At 39.3% G+C, this 16,171-nt stretch overlaps 1 protein-coding gene and 2 long non-coding RNA genes across 3 annotated transcripts in view; 2 read left to right on the plus strand and 1 right to left on the minus strand.

The window, feature by feature from the left end:
* The window catches only part of LOC140933304 (PAN2-PAN3 deadenylation complex catalytic subunit PAN2-like), a 40,813-nt gene extending 37,203 nt beyond the window's left edge, over nt 1–3,610 (minus strand). The window contains exon 1 of the mRNA XM_073382837.1: nt 3,456–3,610. Within this exon, the coding sequence (XP_073238938.1) occupies nt 3,456–3,596 (141 nt within the window). The 5' untranslated portion in view covers nt 3,597–3,610. The remainder of the gene's footprint in view (nt 1–3,455) is intronic.
* A 2,299-nt stretch (nt 3,611–5,909) lies between these two features.
* Nucleotides 5,910–6,998, plus strand: LOC140935464 (uncharacterized). Its single transcript, XR_012165208.1, has 2 exons — nt 5,910–6,131; nt 6,742–6,998. It is a non-coding gene; the product is annotated as an uncharacterized lncRNA (long non-coding RNA).
* A 3,391-nt stretch (nt 6,999–10,389) lies between these two features.
* On the plus strand, nt 10,390–13,271 carry LOC140935410 (uncharacterized). Its single transcript, XR_012165199.1, has 3 exons — nt 10,390–10,537; nt 10,748–10,817; nt 12,794–13,271. It is a non-coding gene; the product is annotated as an uncharacterized lncRNA (long non-coding RNA).
* The last annotated feature ends 2,900 nt before the right edge of the window (nt 13,272–16,171 follow it).

Raw genomic sequence — 16,171 nt, forward strand, 5'->3', positions numbered from 1 at the left:
AAACCTCTCCAAAACAGCCAATAAAAGCAAAAACGGCATCTCATATAAGGGGAAAGCATCTCATCTTTATAAGAAATGAGACTCTCATCTTGTGAGAATCATCGAGGCAGCAATTTTGGAATAAGTTTTGAATGAAATCCACAGAAAAGTCTGCAGATATTTGGTTCAGGTCCAGGGCACTGCTGTCAAGGTGCCGCCATGTTTTATGAGCCATCATCAAGTCCTCAACTTGCAAAACTCAAAATACTGAAGAAGGTTTAGTCCAGAACAAGACAAGCATGTCAGCAAAAAACTATTCAAATGGCTTCTGAAAACCATTCTAATGGCACACTAAATTTTAAAAATCTCCAAACAGAAGGCTTGGAATGCTCAGAAATAAAAGTCAGGTGGATGTTGTTTTTCAGTTGTTGGCTGAGTGGAAAAGAATCAAGAAAAGCTATTACAAAGAAGCATGTCTACCATTTTTATCACTTAAACATTGACAGAGGATTTGAGGAAGAGCATGAAAACACAAAGCTTGTAACACACGAAAGTGGGGTGTGTTGAAAACACTGACCCCCAGTACGCAGACTACCCTACTTATCCCCATTCCATGTACTACCTTACGGACTACTCTGCGGACCACACCATAGAGTACCTCTAGGGAATACAATAAAAAGGTCAACCTAATTCACTTTTTAGGGTGCAAAGAGATACAAGAAACCTATCCTCATTCCTACTATTAACTAAATAAACAGCCACCATCTTGCTTTTTCCTGGACCCGGTCTTTCTTATTACAACCTAACTTAGTGCCCAGTATATGTGTTGATCCTTTTTAGAAGATTGAGGCCCAGGGACCTCTAGGATTTACGGTATTGCAGTACTGAGGTTTTTTTCAAGCACTATTTCAGAAATTTTGATTTTAATGTGAGGTATTGCAGGATCATCTAGCCCTGCGGTATGCAGTTTTTCATCCTTTTGGCTGCTAACAGTATTACAGTAAAAGAATATCGTTCACGGTATTGCAGTACCATTTATTTGTGCTTTACCGTCTAATACAGGTCAATACAGTGTCCACACACAAAACACAGTAAGCTATAAAGGTTAATAACAGTTAATGGGCCAAATATGTAAATGAAGTCTAACTTAAGCTGCGGTTTTACGAATCTTTGAACCTTCAGATCTCTTCTTTGGTGGGTTGTTTTAAGAAGATAAATGCTTTTCTAGTCTTCTCTGTATGCTTTCATAAAACTGTTTACAATAAATGATGTTTTCAATTGATAAAATTGTTGGGCAAAATGAAAATGACCTAGAACGTGGTTTTGTTAAACACTAGCTAAGCTATGTTTAAACATTTGGCCCAATACATTTAGGAATTTAGACTTCAAGGTACATGTTGCAGATTACTCAATTTCTGACAGTTAATCTATGATGAAACACGTTGGTAGGCAGGGCTCAAAATTAAAATCATCAAGTCGCCTTTTTCTGACCAACTGGAAAAATATAGTCGCCAGTTTGTATAATGTAAACGATGTAGCTCATAGTATCAGGGCTTCTGAGAAATTTAGGTAAATCCAAGAAATCCCCTCGAAATTCACTAAAACATGCAAAATACCGTGAAATTAGCTAGAAATCTTATCAAATACATGTCGGTACAACATATTTGAAACTTATCTTGGCTATTGGAGGTGTTTAATTGCCGTAAACTTGCAAAGTCATTTTGAAACTTTATCACCACAACGAGCAAACTACATCCCAAAACTACCAGGCATAAATTATGTTGCAAAAACTTGGGTGCTAGTCACGATGTTAAAAGCTTTGCCATTGGCTCATTTCTTGAGTACTTTATTGTTAAAATAGCAAAATAATTATCTCTGGTAAAAAACATTACAGACACTCATCAAATCTGCATAAGATCGATCAATTTCTAGCGAAATTTGCCCAGAAAATTCCCACAAAATTGGTCCTTTTTTTTCCTGATTGTTTTTTGGCGAAGTTAGCCCCGAAAAATTCTGCGAGTCTGTCTCTGAAAATCCCCCAAACTTTGACTTTTTTCTGCGACCTATCAGGAGCCTGTAGTATGGCGCGATCCATCGGATCTGATTGTTTGAAAATATCGTGGACAGAAGTTGGTATAAATTTGGAGGTTAACTGGCTTTCTTATCCGACTTGGCACACTTTTTATGACAAAGCAAGATTTACTCTTTTAATTTCAATCTAAATCATAGAGAAATCTGGTCACCACTCTGGCAACTAAACCAGAATTTTTAGTCATTAAGGAGAAAAATGTTAGTCGCATTGGCAACCATATCATTCGCAATTTTGAGCCCTGGTAAGGGTTTGTACCAAGAGGTTGATTACTAATGTATAAGTAAGCGTGGCCAGTCATAGATGCAGTATTGGTATTTGGTCGATTTTTGACATGGTACTTTGGTATTTGTCAATAAATATTATTTTTCTTGTCTTATTGCAGTATTGGGTACCCCCCAATGGCCCCCTCTTCTAGTCGAGATGGCTACTCCTTCCAAAATTGGCTCCACCTCCTGCCGTGGGGTTTTTGGTATTAATTTTACATCCACTGACTGATTTTATGAAATTTGAGCTATCATCATTTGGTAATTATTTCACAAAAGACCACAGACTGGGTCTGCAGGTGAAAACTACATGCAAGTGAGTGAAATCCAGGAATGAGGCAAGACTAGGTCGAGTAAAAAGGCGAAAAGCAAGATGGCTGCTGTTAATGAAGGCAGAATTCATAGGCAACAGAGTGGAGGTAGGCTTGTTCTATCAATTTCCCATGCAAAAGTAAATTTGGTTGATTTTTTAGGGTAATCTGTAGGGGTACTCTGTAGGGTAGTCTGCAGAGTGGGGGTAAGTGGGTAGTCCGCGGCCCAGGGGTCAGTGTTTTCAACTTGCCCCACAAAAGTGTCTCCTACAACATTCTCTAGAGATGAGCGTCTCGTCTCTTGACACAGGACTCTCATCCTTCAAGTCTAGACGAGGTAGGTGAGTTAGGGGTGGTAATGTCATTTTGAGTGGCACTGTACCTCCCCCGTAACAGTGGTCACTGAAGAAAGGTTCTACTATTGTGTGTATGTTACTATGTAGCCATCTACAAACATACAGTGTAATAATCTTCTAAACTGAACTATGAGGAATGGATTTTTCAATTTCAATTTAAAATATATTAACTTAATTCCAACTTAGAATGTTCTTTGGCAACCAACGGCTAGTTTCTGATCAAAATTCTTATTCAACAATGACATCTGCGTAGAGATCAGACAAAAAAGGGGACAAGATTTTTACTTTACAACCAGTGTAACCTAGTGAAATATGTCCCTGACCTAAACACTTCAATTCAATTTCGTTAGTTTTAACATAATTTTTTACATGAAATAAGATAAGCTCAGTTAATTAAGATCACAGAAATCATTATGACCACACCAAATTTCCTATCGATTCTCTTAAGACCTACCGATTGATTTCCTGTCCACACAAGTTCTTCAAGGGGATCAAATATAACTGCCGAAATACCAGAATGGTCTCTGTTGTTAAAAACACTCCTGATTTCTTGGTATTCTTCTCTAACTACTGCACCGCCATGATTAAGTTCCATCTTTCAAAACAACAACTGGTCAGCAGCAGTGGTTATACACATGTACGAAGCACTGTAGTGTATTCTTCGCTCCCAGTCTCCCCCTGGCAGCCGTTTTTGTCCTGTCATGTGAACGCCTGGAAAAGACTGAGGTTGGCCACAGGGACAGGATTCCTTTAGGATTCCTATTTTATTATCTGTATTAAACAGAGTCGCAAATTTATTTATTTTGTGTGGAACTGGTCCAGAGTCTCGAAGATTCAGCCGCACATCTTTATAGTAAAATCAGTGGAGTACCCCCGGTGTGACAGTGATATGGGCATCCTTGTCTTTTGGGCATCCCCATTCCCAAAACCGTAGCGATACAGGCATCCCCTTCTCATACTACCGTAGCGATTTGAATTAGGGTTAGAGGGGATACCCACATCACTAGGATTTTGGAATGGGGATGCCCAAAACGCGGGGATGCTGATATCACTGTGACACCGGACGCTAATAAAAATGCCATGAAAGTATTGAAAGGCATGCAGTGGGGCATAGATATATATTCTCTGAATGTTAAGTTAATTCTGGTAATTCTCCTAGCTGTGATCTCTTTTTTTTTGCATCCAATGGCCAGAAGCTTTCGGTAAGCACATGACAGACACATGAAGAAAATCTACCGGAAAGTAACAGATACCAACCGAAGAAAAAGAAATACTTTATCAAAAAAATGAAACACAGACATTCAGAGTAAGTACAAGGCAATGTATAGAAGGCTTGCACAAGAACCTGTAGCTTATCTCCGATTACTGAGTCCTTCCAACTCACATTGGCCTCGTTGACAACTGAACCGGTTATGTTTGATTCAATTTGATGGCAACTGTCACTGTTTGAATTTTTATCAATATCGTGACAGAGCTTCTGACGAATAAACGAGCGTTGTTTACTTACAGTGCAGTTTGATATATGAAAAAAAGAAAGAAACAGAATAACAACAAAAAGCAAAACAAGAGGATCTATTACTTGGCTCAGTTTGATCAAAAATAAAACACAAACAGTGGTGATAAACATTGTGAACTTTCGCATTTTTATAAAAACTTGATGTGTCTTATGCTAGTCAACATCCATTTTCAAAAGTGATCAAAAGGGATAGTTGCAGATTATGACAAAACTATAGTATACAAAATCAGGAGCGGCATCTGCTCCTGGCAAAAAAGGCAAGGGGTTTGGAAATGAGATTTAGAAAATTCTTATCAGTGAAATTAAGGTAACAGTCAAACAATAAAACATCAGCTTTTCACTCATTTTTCCCATCTGATGTTGAAATCAAAAGCTGCCTTAACAACTGTGTTTGTCTTGTCTTATATTGATATATCTGATTCGCTAGTCTTCTACACAGCCGTTTGTAGTGTCGTCACGTAACGCTCCTCCCCATTGAGGAGCGTTGCGTGATAACACTAAAAAACGGCTGTGTAGCAGACTACCGATTTGCCCGACGCTAAACTGATTTCAAAATGATCCCAATCGATATTTTGTCGGGTGGATTTACATGGTCAACAATAGCTGGCGTGTAGTCATTATTAGCGAGTTGTTAGCGAGAGCCTTAAACACACGTCAGCTACTGCTGATATAATATTGAGTGGGATCATTTTGAAATTTTTTTAGTGTTTCATTACTTCACGTGAGACACCACGAGAAAGGTGTCCAGTAACATTCCGCTCCGTTTGGTTCGTCTCATGAGAAAAAGGTGGACGTTTGATCTTGGTCTTAGGTTTCTCACATGTAACCTCGATGTAAGAGTTCAAAGACGTTTCAAAAGACAATTCGGAAATATTACGCCCCGAATATATTACGCGTTTTAGACTAGAGGCTAGGGGTATCCGAAAAAGAGTAGTTAACGTTTTGAGGCTATTTTGGCATCTGAACTGGTTTTTAAGAGTGTCTCAAAGTACCAGACACTTAATGGGCACCTGACGTGGACATAAGAGGACTCTCTGTGCTTTGGTCGCCAAGGAAAGCCCGTACGAAAAAAAATTTCTGCGTACCCTCCCATCCCCTGGTTCCATTTTCCACCAAACCCAGGCACAAAATCACCATCGTGGCCTTAATAAAGACAACAAAAAATTGCATCATTTCTCTATCGTCAAAAATATGTAGAAAATTCATTAAATTGGGATCATGTTAATGCAACGGTCTAAGAGGTCAAACCACGGGCGCAACGTGCCAAATCTTCTGCTTCCTATTGGCCAAAAAATCTCCTGATCTCAATGACGGCTGCACATGAGCAATATCGTGACGCAGGTGCTTTATTAAGATCAGTACTACTTCACCGCAATCAGTGGGCTGGGTTGAACTGGCTGGGAAAAAAAAGATGACTGAATCGACCGAGGTAACTAATTTGTCGAGGTTTGCTCTCTGCTACGTACTTGATACAACTCACATCTGAGTTTGTTAGTGCACGGTGTTGGGTAAGTGACCGTTATCGTCTAACACATACTTTTATTGACGCCACAATCCCAATATTCACGCAGATTCAAGAGCTCGTGTTGGCACAAAGCAAAAGTCAGTCAGAAGGTATTATGCTTTGTAATACGTTAAGTTTATGGTCTTAATCCTCTTTTGTCTCGATACAGATGTTGAATATATTTTTATTCTTGATATATCTACATGTACCTCACAAAAAATATAACACTTAGACTGCTAACATCACTGTTTTCTGATAGTGTCTCTAAAAGAATTTTGTCTGGCTACGTGCCGAAAAGCTGTCTTAACTAATCGATTTATTATGGCATCGTTTTCCAATGCAGTGTGCATAAATTCACACTGCAAAAGTGATGTTATCTTGAAAATATTCTAAACGGCAGTATTATAAGGATCGCATTTAATTTATTTCGCTTTCAATTTTGTTGTTGTTGATATTGTTTGTTTGTTTTGATTTTTTTTTTCGATTTTAAGTGTTCATTTTCTCCTTCTTTCATGGTTCTTCTTTCTTCATAACTTTCCGGGAAAATCCCACTAAAACGCTCGAGATTGCTTAACGCTTTCGCCTCATTATGGTGCTCGAAAAAATGCTAGCGTTATGTACAAAAGGCCTTAGGGACCTTATGGCTTGGGATGAACGAGTTCAACCGTTCTTTTGTTTCATTTTCTGTTGTTTTATTTCTTCTTATTATTATTTTTTCAGAACCGTTGTCATGGCCGACCGATGGAAAGCAAACATATCCTGCAGCCTTTTTATTGGCAAACGGAAAGGACAAGCTCGGGTGCAAATCGGCTTCAAGACCCACACCCACGATGTCAAAGCACACTTGGAGAACATGGGATGAGGGCAATTTGTACTGATGTTTTTTTTAGAAGCTGTGGCAAGAACCACTCATTTTCAGCGTGAAGTGAATTGTAATGTCAATATTTCTTCAAATTAAAAATTCATTTCATTCTTCAGTTCTGACTCTCATATTTTTAAAATGTTATAGGTCTGTGTTGTCGTTGAATTCTATTCAGATGTTATTGTTTCAAAGATGCAGACGTGGCACCGATTATTTAGCGGAAAATTATTTTTAAATGACAAGCTTAAAGGGGGCGAGGGCACCGGAAACAAAATAAGTCCGATCTCTGGCAGGTGACTTATGTACTTACAATTCCAGCATTTTAACCACAAGATTGCCGACGTGACTGACTCAATAAAACGACGTTTCACAACTTCGCGCTCTGGCTAAAACTTGTTAAAAACACAATTTTCGAACACGGTCCGATCGAGTGATCGTATTCCAGAATATGTAAGGATATGTAGAAATTTGGGACAAATCCAGACGTAGCTAATCGATAAACCGATAATCGGTAATAATCAATAGTCATCGATATCAATCATCGATGAATATCGATTTCTCATATCAATCGATAGAAGTCGATAAAGGAAAAAAGTTGTGACTTCGATTAGCCCTCGGACGTACATACAAATTCATACCCCCAATGTGGTACAAGGGAGGGTGGATGGACCCCCTTGGAGTTTTTGATATGTTGCAGTATTTCGAAACGATTTACCTTCAGTGGAAAGCAGGGCGGATAAAGGTTGGGCGGTGAAACGAGCGCTCCGCTCTTCATTTAATGTGTGATGCGGAGTAGGACTGGCACGAGCGCTCTTTCCGCGCTTCCGGTGCGCTTGAAGGCCGGCGAAATTTTCCTTTTTGGAAACCGGAAATCCCATTTTCTTTCTGTAATTTCAGGCTACAATATTAAATAGATAAATTCGTTTCATAACAATATCAATAAAGAGTTTCATATGTTTGTGTCTGTACGTCTATAAGTCAAACTTGTTGGTCGTATAATGCCAAAATTTGAGTTTTATTTGAAAGTGTTGAATACCTCCCCCTTCCACTAAATATCACCTAATCGTCTTTCACCGTTTCGTTTGCAAAAGCTTAACACTTCTTAACCTCAATTTTTACATATGTTAAAGGGGGATAAATTTTATATAACATAACAAAAAATTAGATTGATATATATTGATATAGTGGCGTTGTACTTCTTTAAACTTTGCTTCTCGGGTGCAACGCGCCATGGAGATTCGCGCAATGCGTTGCAAATCCGGCAACCGCATGTAAACAAAATTTATTGAGGTTAGTTGTAAGGTTTTTTCTCCGTTTTTCTCCCTAAAACAAAACAAGGTAAACAGTAAAAACTGAGGGGAAACTAATTTTGAGGTTTCGAAGTAACAGAAAGACGTATGAGATGTTTTTTTCAAAATTAAAAAGAAGGATGATGGTGATTGAAATTAGCATAATTTCACCTTGCACGAGCTGCACGCATTTATAAAATACACGTCATCTACTGCTGTCTTTTAGTTTTGCTAGGGATGACATGGATGAGATTTTCCTTCGTGCTTTAGACACTACTTAGTTATTTTTGTTTTGGAATAACATCGACATTGGCGAGTAACAGAACGACAATATAGTTCAGTGGTAGAGTCATGGAAGTAATAAAAGAAACCCTTTAAAAGAGATGTTTGTCTACTCCAACTAAACCTCCCGCAAAAAATAGCAACATTTGCCTCTCAAAGGCAGCGTACCAGCACAAAGTAACGAGGAAGAAGTGCAAGAAAACAATTCAAGCTGCCATAATTCAGTGACAGCGGCAGTGTCTAGTGTACAAACCACATCGCAAGCCCTGACCGAAGTCGAAAACAAGCGACATTTGTAAGCAGAGTCCCAGTCCACTGCATCACACCTTTTTGCTCGGACGCGCTCGTTTCACCGCCCAACCTTTATCCGCCCTGGTGGAAAGCCTTTGATCTTCTCTACAAGATGAGGTATATTTTATGGGTGGTGGCGCTGCTGGTTGGCCTGTGACGTCACCAACAATGGTCGCCAACTTGGATTTTACCAACAATTAGAAATCAGGTTAAAACCGCGAGAAACGGCGATTTTTTGAGCTTGAGATGAAAAATAACGCATAAATAAGTACTTTGCATGATTTTAGCCACATGACTAACTTTTATCGTTGAAAAAAGTTGAAAAAACATGTACTTTCACCTATGTTTTATGGTACATAAGGAAGCGTTGTTGGTAATATTACTGAGCAGTCACGCAACAGGACGGCACGAAGAAGAGGGCGACAAATTGCTTGTGCGTGACAAACATGACAGCCCCATTACCTGCGTGTTTGTTGTGATGTTCAATTAATATGAAAACGCGATTGAGTTTGAAAGAACTGAAATTTATTTTTAGGTCATTTTAAGGGAGTTATTGTCAGCTTAAAAAAGGGTGAAGGACTGAAAATTAAATTTGGATATTCCATTTTCCCCACCCTCCCTCCCCCCCCCCCCCCCACCTCCAATATAAGCAATAAAAGGCGGCCTCTGTCTTTTTTAAGGAGCCGACAACATTTTGGAGGGTCTGGATGGGGTTAACTGACAACTGACATTTGAATCCCCCCCCTCCCCCCATCCAGACCCTAATTTGGACCCCTCGGATGCATTCTTCAATAGTGCCGACGACAAAAACTACATAGGATGGCCTTCCATAGGGGAGGGGGGGGGGGGGAGGGAGTGCGGATGAAAAAATTAAATGTCCCAATCCAACCGGCTACGTACGTTGTTTCCTTGTTTTAAACAGACGAGTCGACTTTTACTTGAACTTCCCAAAATGTCCCTTCCTTTGTTCGTTTGCGCTTGCGAACGTCTTGGCGATCGCAACGGAGTCGATTGTGTCAGCCATTGTCTTGTGATAGTGAACAAGCACGCAGTTGTTTAACCGATGGTACATCACCGTGTTCCTAATTAACGTATCTTTTGAGGCGTCTCAGAGCGGAATAACTTCGCTCCTATGTGAGAGACTGATGTTTTTTTTATGGAAGTTGGTCACGCATACAGCAAAATTAAATGCAGATAACCCAACTGATTCATCAGAAACTCAATCAACAAAGTTATTTAAAGTAATGTTTTTAAGTCCTAATGAGTTGACCGTACAAAAGTGGGGGGGGAGGGGAAGGGGCTGTGCCCCCCCCCAAAAAAAGTGGTGGGACTGAAGCCCCTTTCGAGCATTTTAGCAAGGCCATAAGAGCATAATAGTAAACATTTGGAGCATTAAGCATTAGCACAATAGCGAAAAATTGAAAAAAATGTGCCAAAGCCTACTGTCGGCAGAAGAACACTCGTTGCTAAGGACCGTATGCGTAAATAAAGGTCAAAGTCAAATGACGAGGTTTAAAAATGGAAAGAAGCTAATGCTCAAAGTTTATGGGCCTAAGCCCATCAGATGACGCCACGAGGCATCGAGTGACAGTCATTGGTTAAAGGTTTAGAGGAATTGTTCCATGAAAAAGAGTGATATAAACAACAAGAAAACTAACTGTACTGTTACTTAGAGAGCTGTGGTTGTTGCCAAAGATAGCCAAGGAAAATACTAACTCCGGAGCCTATCTTTTAGGGGACTCGATTCAATCATCACTTTTCTTTGGTATCAAGAATGTCTGAACCATCTAAAGTAAATATTTAGCTCCAATTTAGACAGTACTATAGAACAATAGACATGTCAAATGCTTCCTTTCACATCAAACACACACACACACACACAAACGAAAATACGCTAAATATAATAACTAGAGAAAATTTCAGTGCTGAGCTCATTTAGATCAATATTCGATCTATCCGGACTGTTTTGATAAGTAATTCTAGATTGATATTTTTTTTTCAGGAATTCAAGATTCAGGGAACAACGTTGTGTGAGAATAAATACCAAGGGGAGAGTAAATATCCATTCGAAGGTAATAGCCACCAAAAAGATGAGTTCTAGAGTAGTCATCACATGAAGACCACAGAGATATGGATGACAGAGAAATAGCACACGGCTATAATAAAAATGATGATCTACTTTCCAACTCTGATCGACCTCAATTACTAAGTAATATACCAAGATCCAAAAACACATAATTTTAAATTCTAAACTTTCCGTCTGTCAACGGAAAGTTTTACCTTCCAATTAGGATCGAATGTGCTTCATTTTAAGAAAAATTGAGATAAAGATAATTGCGAACATAGGTTACAGCTACATAAACAGAAAGGGAAGTTTGAACAGGTATGAGGACATAAAGTCATGGAAACGTCATGTAAAGTTTTTATCGTTTATTATAAAATGACTAAGATGGCACGCGCGTTTTGATTGGTTAAAAACCTATGCTTTATTGTGTCTGTAAACTCATAGAAAACTGAAACATTTTCCGTTTTACTTAAAGTTATTTTATAAAAGCAATAGACCACGCTTTCTATGGGTTTACCGGCGTAATACCGGCGTAAGAACACTCGAAAAGCTTGTAAATCACGAGCCGAAGGCGAGTGATTTACAAGCTTTCCTCGTGTTCTCCCAACATCCCAAGTGGGTTATTACGCCGGTAACCCATAGAAAGCGTGGTCTTTTGGTTAAGTAATTTTCGTTTAAAAAGCTATAAATTGATGATGATAAGAGATAAGGTAGCTATAATGGCTGTGGGAGGGCCTGAATGGGGGTACCTCGATTAATTTTTTGGCTCGTCTGTGAAATGAAACAGTTAAATTTTGGGCATTTTGATGCTAGCAGTAAAATATTCGCTGTAACAGTTAATTCTTTCCAGAACCATACAAAAAAGACTCCGAAAAGGTCAATATTATTTCGTTCAGTACGTCAAGGAGTTTTCGACCATTTTCTGACTCCGACTTTCAAAATATTTCCGAACACTGCCAAAGATTTCTAAAGACTACCGAAGACTGCTACAGCCCCTTCGAGCACGGGCTCAAAGTTCAGGAGTGATATTATTACCGATTTTCTAAGAGCAGATAAGGATTGAAAATGCTAAAAAAACTTTGGTTTTCCACGCAAAACCGTCTAAACACTTAGCAGTACTTTCTTCCGAAACTGTAACAGGAAACATTAAAATTTATGAGCAAATAAGACTAAACACTACTAAACCCAACTGATTCAGACCCTCAAATTGTTTTTTGTTTCGTACGATTGGCGATGATAAAATACAGTCGACAGAAATACACGTCAAGTTTTGTTTCAAATAATTGGTCAAAGCTATAGTAAAATTCGTATAAAATTTTTTTCAACGCGCGCGATAACGTCGGATGCCGTCCTGGATATAACTGAAGTAAGGTGTAATAAAAAAACCTCGTGTAATAGCCAATGAGATCAAAGAAGTTTTTCTAAAAACCTATTATTAAACATGCTGTAGAACAAAGAATAATCGAACAAGTTGGTCAAAACCCCAGTGGGGGGGAGGTACTCAGGATTTCAAGTGACGGGGATGATTGAATCCCGCCCGCCTCCCCCCCCCCCCCCCCCCCGCGGGGGATTGAATACTGGGCAAAAATCAAAACGCAAAAAAATCAGCATTAAATGATATAACACGAAAAATAGAAACATTACGCGACCGAGATACGCGAGCACTACAACGAATCTCAAGATTCCTTTAAATACCCAAACAAATCCCAAGTTAAATCAAGCCACCAAAAACAAAACTTGCCAACTTTTCCTACGAAAAATCCCGGAATCGAAAAATTCAGACCCAAAAAACCGTTCGATTATCCTCGTCACTCACACGGATGAAAGGTCGCGGGAGACTATTACGGCATCTGGTGTGAAGGGGACGATGGAAAGTCTTCTCGTTACTACTAATAAGGGCCTAAGAGAGGATTGGAGACTATTCAGTTTGTAATCCATAGTATCTGGCCTCAAAGTGTGTCTTCTCGAAATTTTTCTTGTAAGAACCCGCACCATGGTCAATCAGGAATCAGCGACCGTATCCAGCTGCCTTTGCTCTGGTAGAAAAGACAAGGGAGCCAGGACGTTGTTGGCTTCAATCAGCAAGTGACCCACCTAATAAAATGTGAACACAATTTAAAAAAATAATAATAAACTGAGCCACGTAATAGATCCTCTGGTTTGTTTTTTGTTGTCTTCTTTTTTTTTTTCTTTCGTATATAAACCGCAGTGTAAGTAAACAACGCTAGTTTATTCGTCAGGAGCTCTGTCACGATATCTATCAAAATTAGACAGCAAGATTTGCCATCAAATTGAGTGAAACACAACGGTTAAGAGATTTATCAACGAAAGAAGTCAGTTGGAAGGACTCAGTAATCAGAGATAAAGCTACAGTTTCTAGTGCAAGCCTCCTATACCTACTCTGAATTCTATTGTGCCGTTGTAAAAAGAAAGGCCGGAATAAATTCGTGTTTGGTTTTGATGATTTTTAGAAATCGGTCACTGCAAGCGCACTGTGAACGTCAGATAATTTACATGACCCTCTACCTAATTACTAAAGTAAAGAAGCCTTGACTGTGCTCTGTTCTGTTCTTTTTGAGTGCTCTAGCTACTTCCCAAGTATTTTACAACAGTACAGGGCACAATTAAAACTTCTTTACTTATTTCATGATAAGAAGTCTTCCGTAGACTTTCACACGCATATCACTTTCTAATTTTCAAAACAAACATTTTAGCTCCGTGTTTTATACTCTCATAAAGTACACTTTTTCAGTCAATCAGAGTGCGAGTTATATCTGAACTTTATTATAAAAGGCAATTCGAGGCCCCATCCAGACGTATCTGGATAGTTTTGAATCTGCAACTTTTTGTTTCCGGATACAGCTTCCATCCAAACGCCGATCAGGTGAATCCGGCAGATAAATCCGCAACTTTTTAAATCCGCTCTCCAGAGGGGAAATTTTTGAATCCGCCGATGTCACAAGATCGAGCCGAGTTCTTTACCGTGAATATTCAAGACGGTCCGAGCAAAGAAAAATTAGCGGAGTCAAAAATATCCGGATACGTGTGGACGGGCAAATTCGATTTGAATCGGGATACGTGTGGACATGAAAATTTTTGTATCCGGAAATAAAAGTTGCGCATTCAAAAATATCCGGATACATGTGGACGTTCCCCTTGAATATAGTACGTTTTTCAGACTAGAGGTTAGGGGTTTTTGAAATTAGCAATTTCCTGAGATAATGTACAGAAAAGGCTAAAGAAAACTTCTATTTAGGCAACTAGACAGGCTTTTCAGAGTGCCGTCAAAGAAACGCGAAGGAAAACAGTGAGTTGAAGTCACAACGACATTCTGATAAACAAAATTTCCGCGTACTCTCCCCTCCCTAACCCTTCCTTCATCTCCCCTGCTCACCAAACCCAGGCGCAAAAATCGCCACCCTGAACTTGAGACACCAAAACCCTGCATTATTTTTTGGCGTCTTACCTGTAGTTTCCATCACATTAGAGGTTTTCAAGAGAATATCTATATAATAAGGACCTTAAGATCTTACGAAGGCGATGGTAACGGGAACGTCCAAAAATGCGATAGGTTTAGTAAGCAAAACAACGACTTTGCACGTGCACCACGATTTTTTGTATATTTCTTTGTCGTCACTGCACGACTACGATGGGAAAATGCCTAATTTCACGTTGATGGACGACGTAAACAAGCAACGACGAAGTCTTTCTCTTCCTGAACTTGGATAAGGCTCTTAGGGATTCAACTCCATGAGAGTTCCTCTAAATTTTACAAAGTGATTTGGAATAATTGCGACGAAGTTTGCAAAAACGCTAATTCACTTTTTTTAAGCTACGTTTTCGCTGCCGTCGCTGCATCCTCGCATCTTAAAGTCCCTAATATGATGAAAGTGTGTGCGAAATGACCTTGAGCACGAAGCCTAAGGCGTCAAAGCTGGGATTTGTGATATAACAATTCTCTACTTGCCCTGCAACTGTAATCAGTGAGCTTATGATAAAAGCTATGTACCATCTAATTAACAATGACTAAATCGACACAGGCAACTTTTGCCAGGGTGTAGCGTGTTCTGCACACATCTGCGTCGAACCTCCCGTAAATGACAACCCAAAACTGGGAAGATTTAGTGGTCGCTTATCAAAATCGAACAACAGGGTGTTTGTTTCCGAAGAGAGGGTCCCTACAAACCTACATTTTGGCAGATAATTTTTTGCTTTTAAACATTTTTTTCCCGAAGTTAGGTATTGTAGTTCAATGTTTTCAATGAAAGTTCTTAGAACACTCTATAAGGCGACGTGCACACAGCAAACAAAGAGCCTCCTCGGTTTTTTCCTTGGTTTGTGTGGTTCTTGTAGTTTCCCTGGTTCATGTTCCCGTAGTTCTTCTTGTTTCCCAAGGTCTTGTGGAGTGGTTCCCCTGGTTCTTGTGGTTCCGGTGGCTCTTGTCATTTCCGAGGGTCTGGTGGCTCATGACGTTCTTAATGTTCCCGTGGTTCTTGTAGTTTCCTTGGTTCTTGTACAGAGGTTCTTGTGGTTCTAGTGGTTCTTGTAGTTCCTCTGGTACGTGTGGTTCCCGTGGTTCTTCAGTGTGGTTCTATTGGTTCTTCCTGTGTTTCGTCTGAATCCCGCAGTTTTCCTTTTATCGTAGTTATTGTGGTTCCCGTGTTTTGCGAAGTTCCCGTGGTTCTCGTGGGGTTAACGAGGGGGTTACAAACACAACAATTAACAATTGGACGAGGTTGAGAAAAATATCGTGATTTGTCTGTGGCGAGCAGATCAAATAATTGATCTGCGACACACTGACAAATCATGATATTTTGCGATAACCGAGTTCAATAATTGTTTTATCACTCGATAGCCGACCTTGTTTTTTTAATGAATATCCTTGGGAAGCGAAGCGATCTGCCATTTTCATGCAAGAGCGATCGCAAGAAGGAGAAAAGCACGGTTTCCTTTACGCATGAGCAGAATATTATTTGCATCCAAACACAGTTGGACGGCATTGCAGATGAGCAGACCATTATTTGTAGGTAGTTATTTGCAGGTCACGTGGTGGGCTGTCGGCCAATGAAAAGAAAGAAAAATTTGCTTCGAATTATAATAACCTTTATTTGCATGACTGTAATTACTCATATTTTGGCAAAAGGTAAGTAAAATAAAAACTATAAGGAAATGAATTAATAATGATATTTGTAACAGATAATCAAGTGACATTATTCTTAAATGGCAGTGCACTGTCTACTTATCTTCTAATTCTCTTTCAGATAAATATAATTTTGACTTTGACATTAAAAAAAATCATTTAACCCATTTCGGTGACGTCCCCCCTTGTGACGTCATAACTCGATATTTTACGTCAAACAA

This window comes from Porites lutea, chromosome 4 (assembly GCF_958299795.1).
Source record: "Porites lutea chromosome 4, jaPorLute2.1, whole genome shotgun sequence".
Lineage (NCBI taxonomy): Eukaryota > Metazoa > Cnidaria > Anthozoa > Scleractinia > Poritidae > Porites > Porites lutea.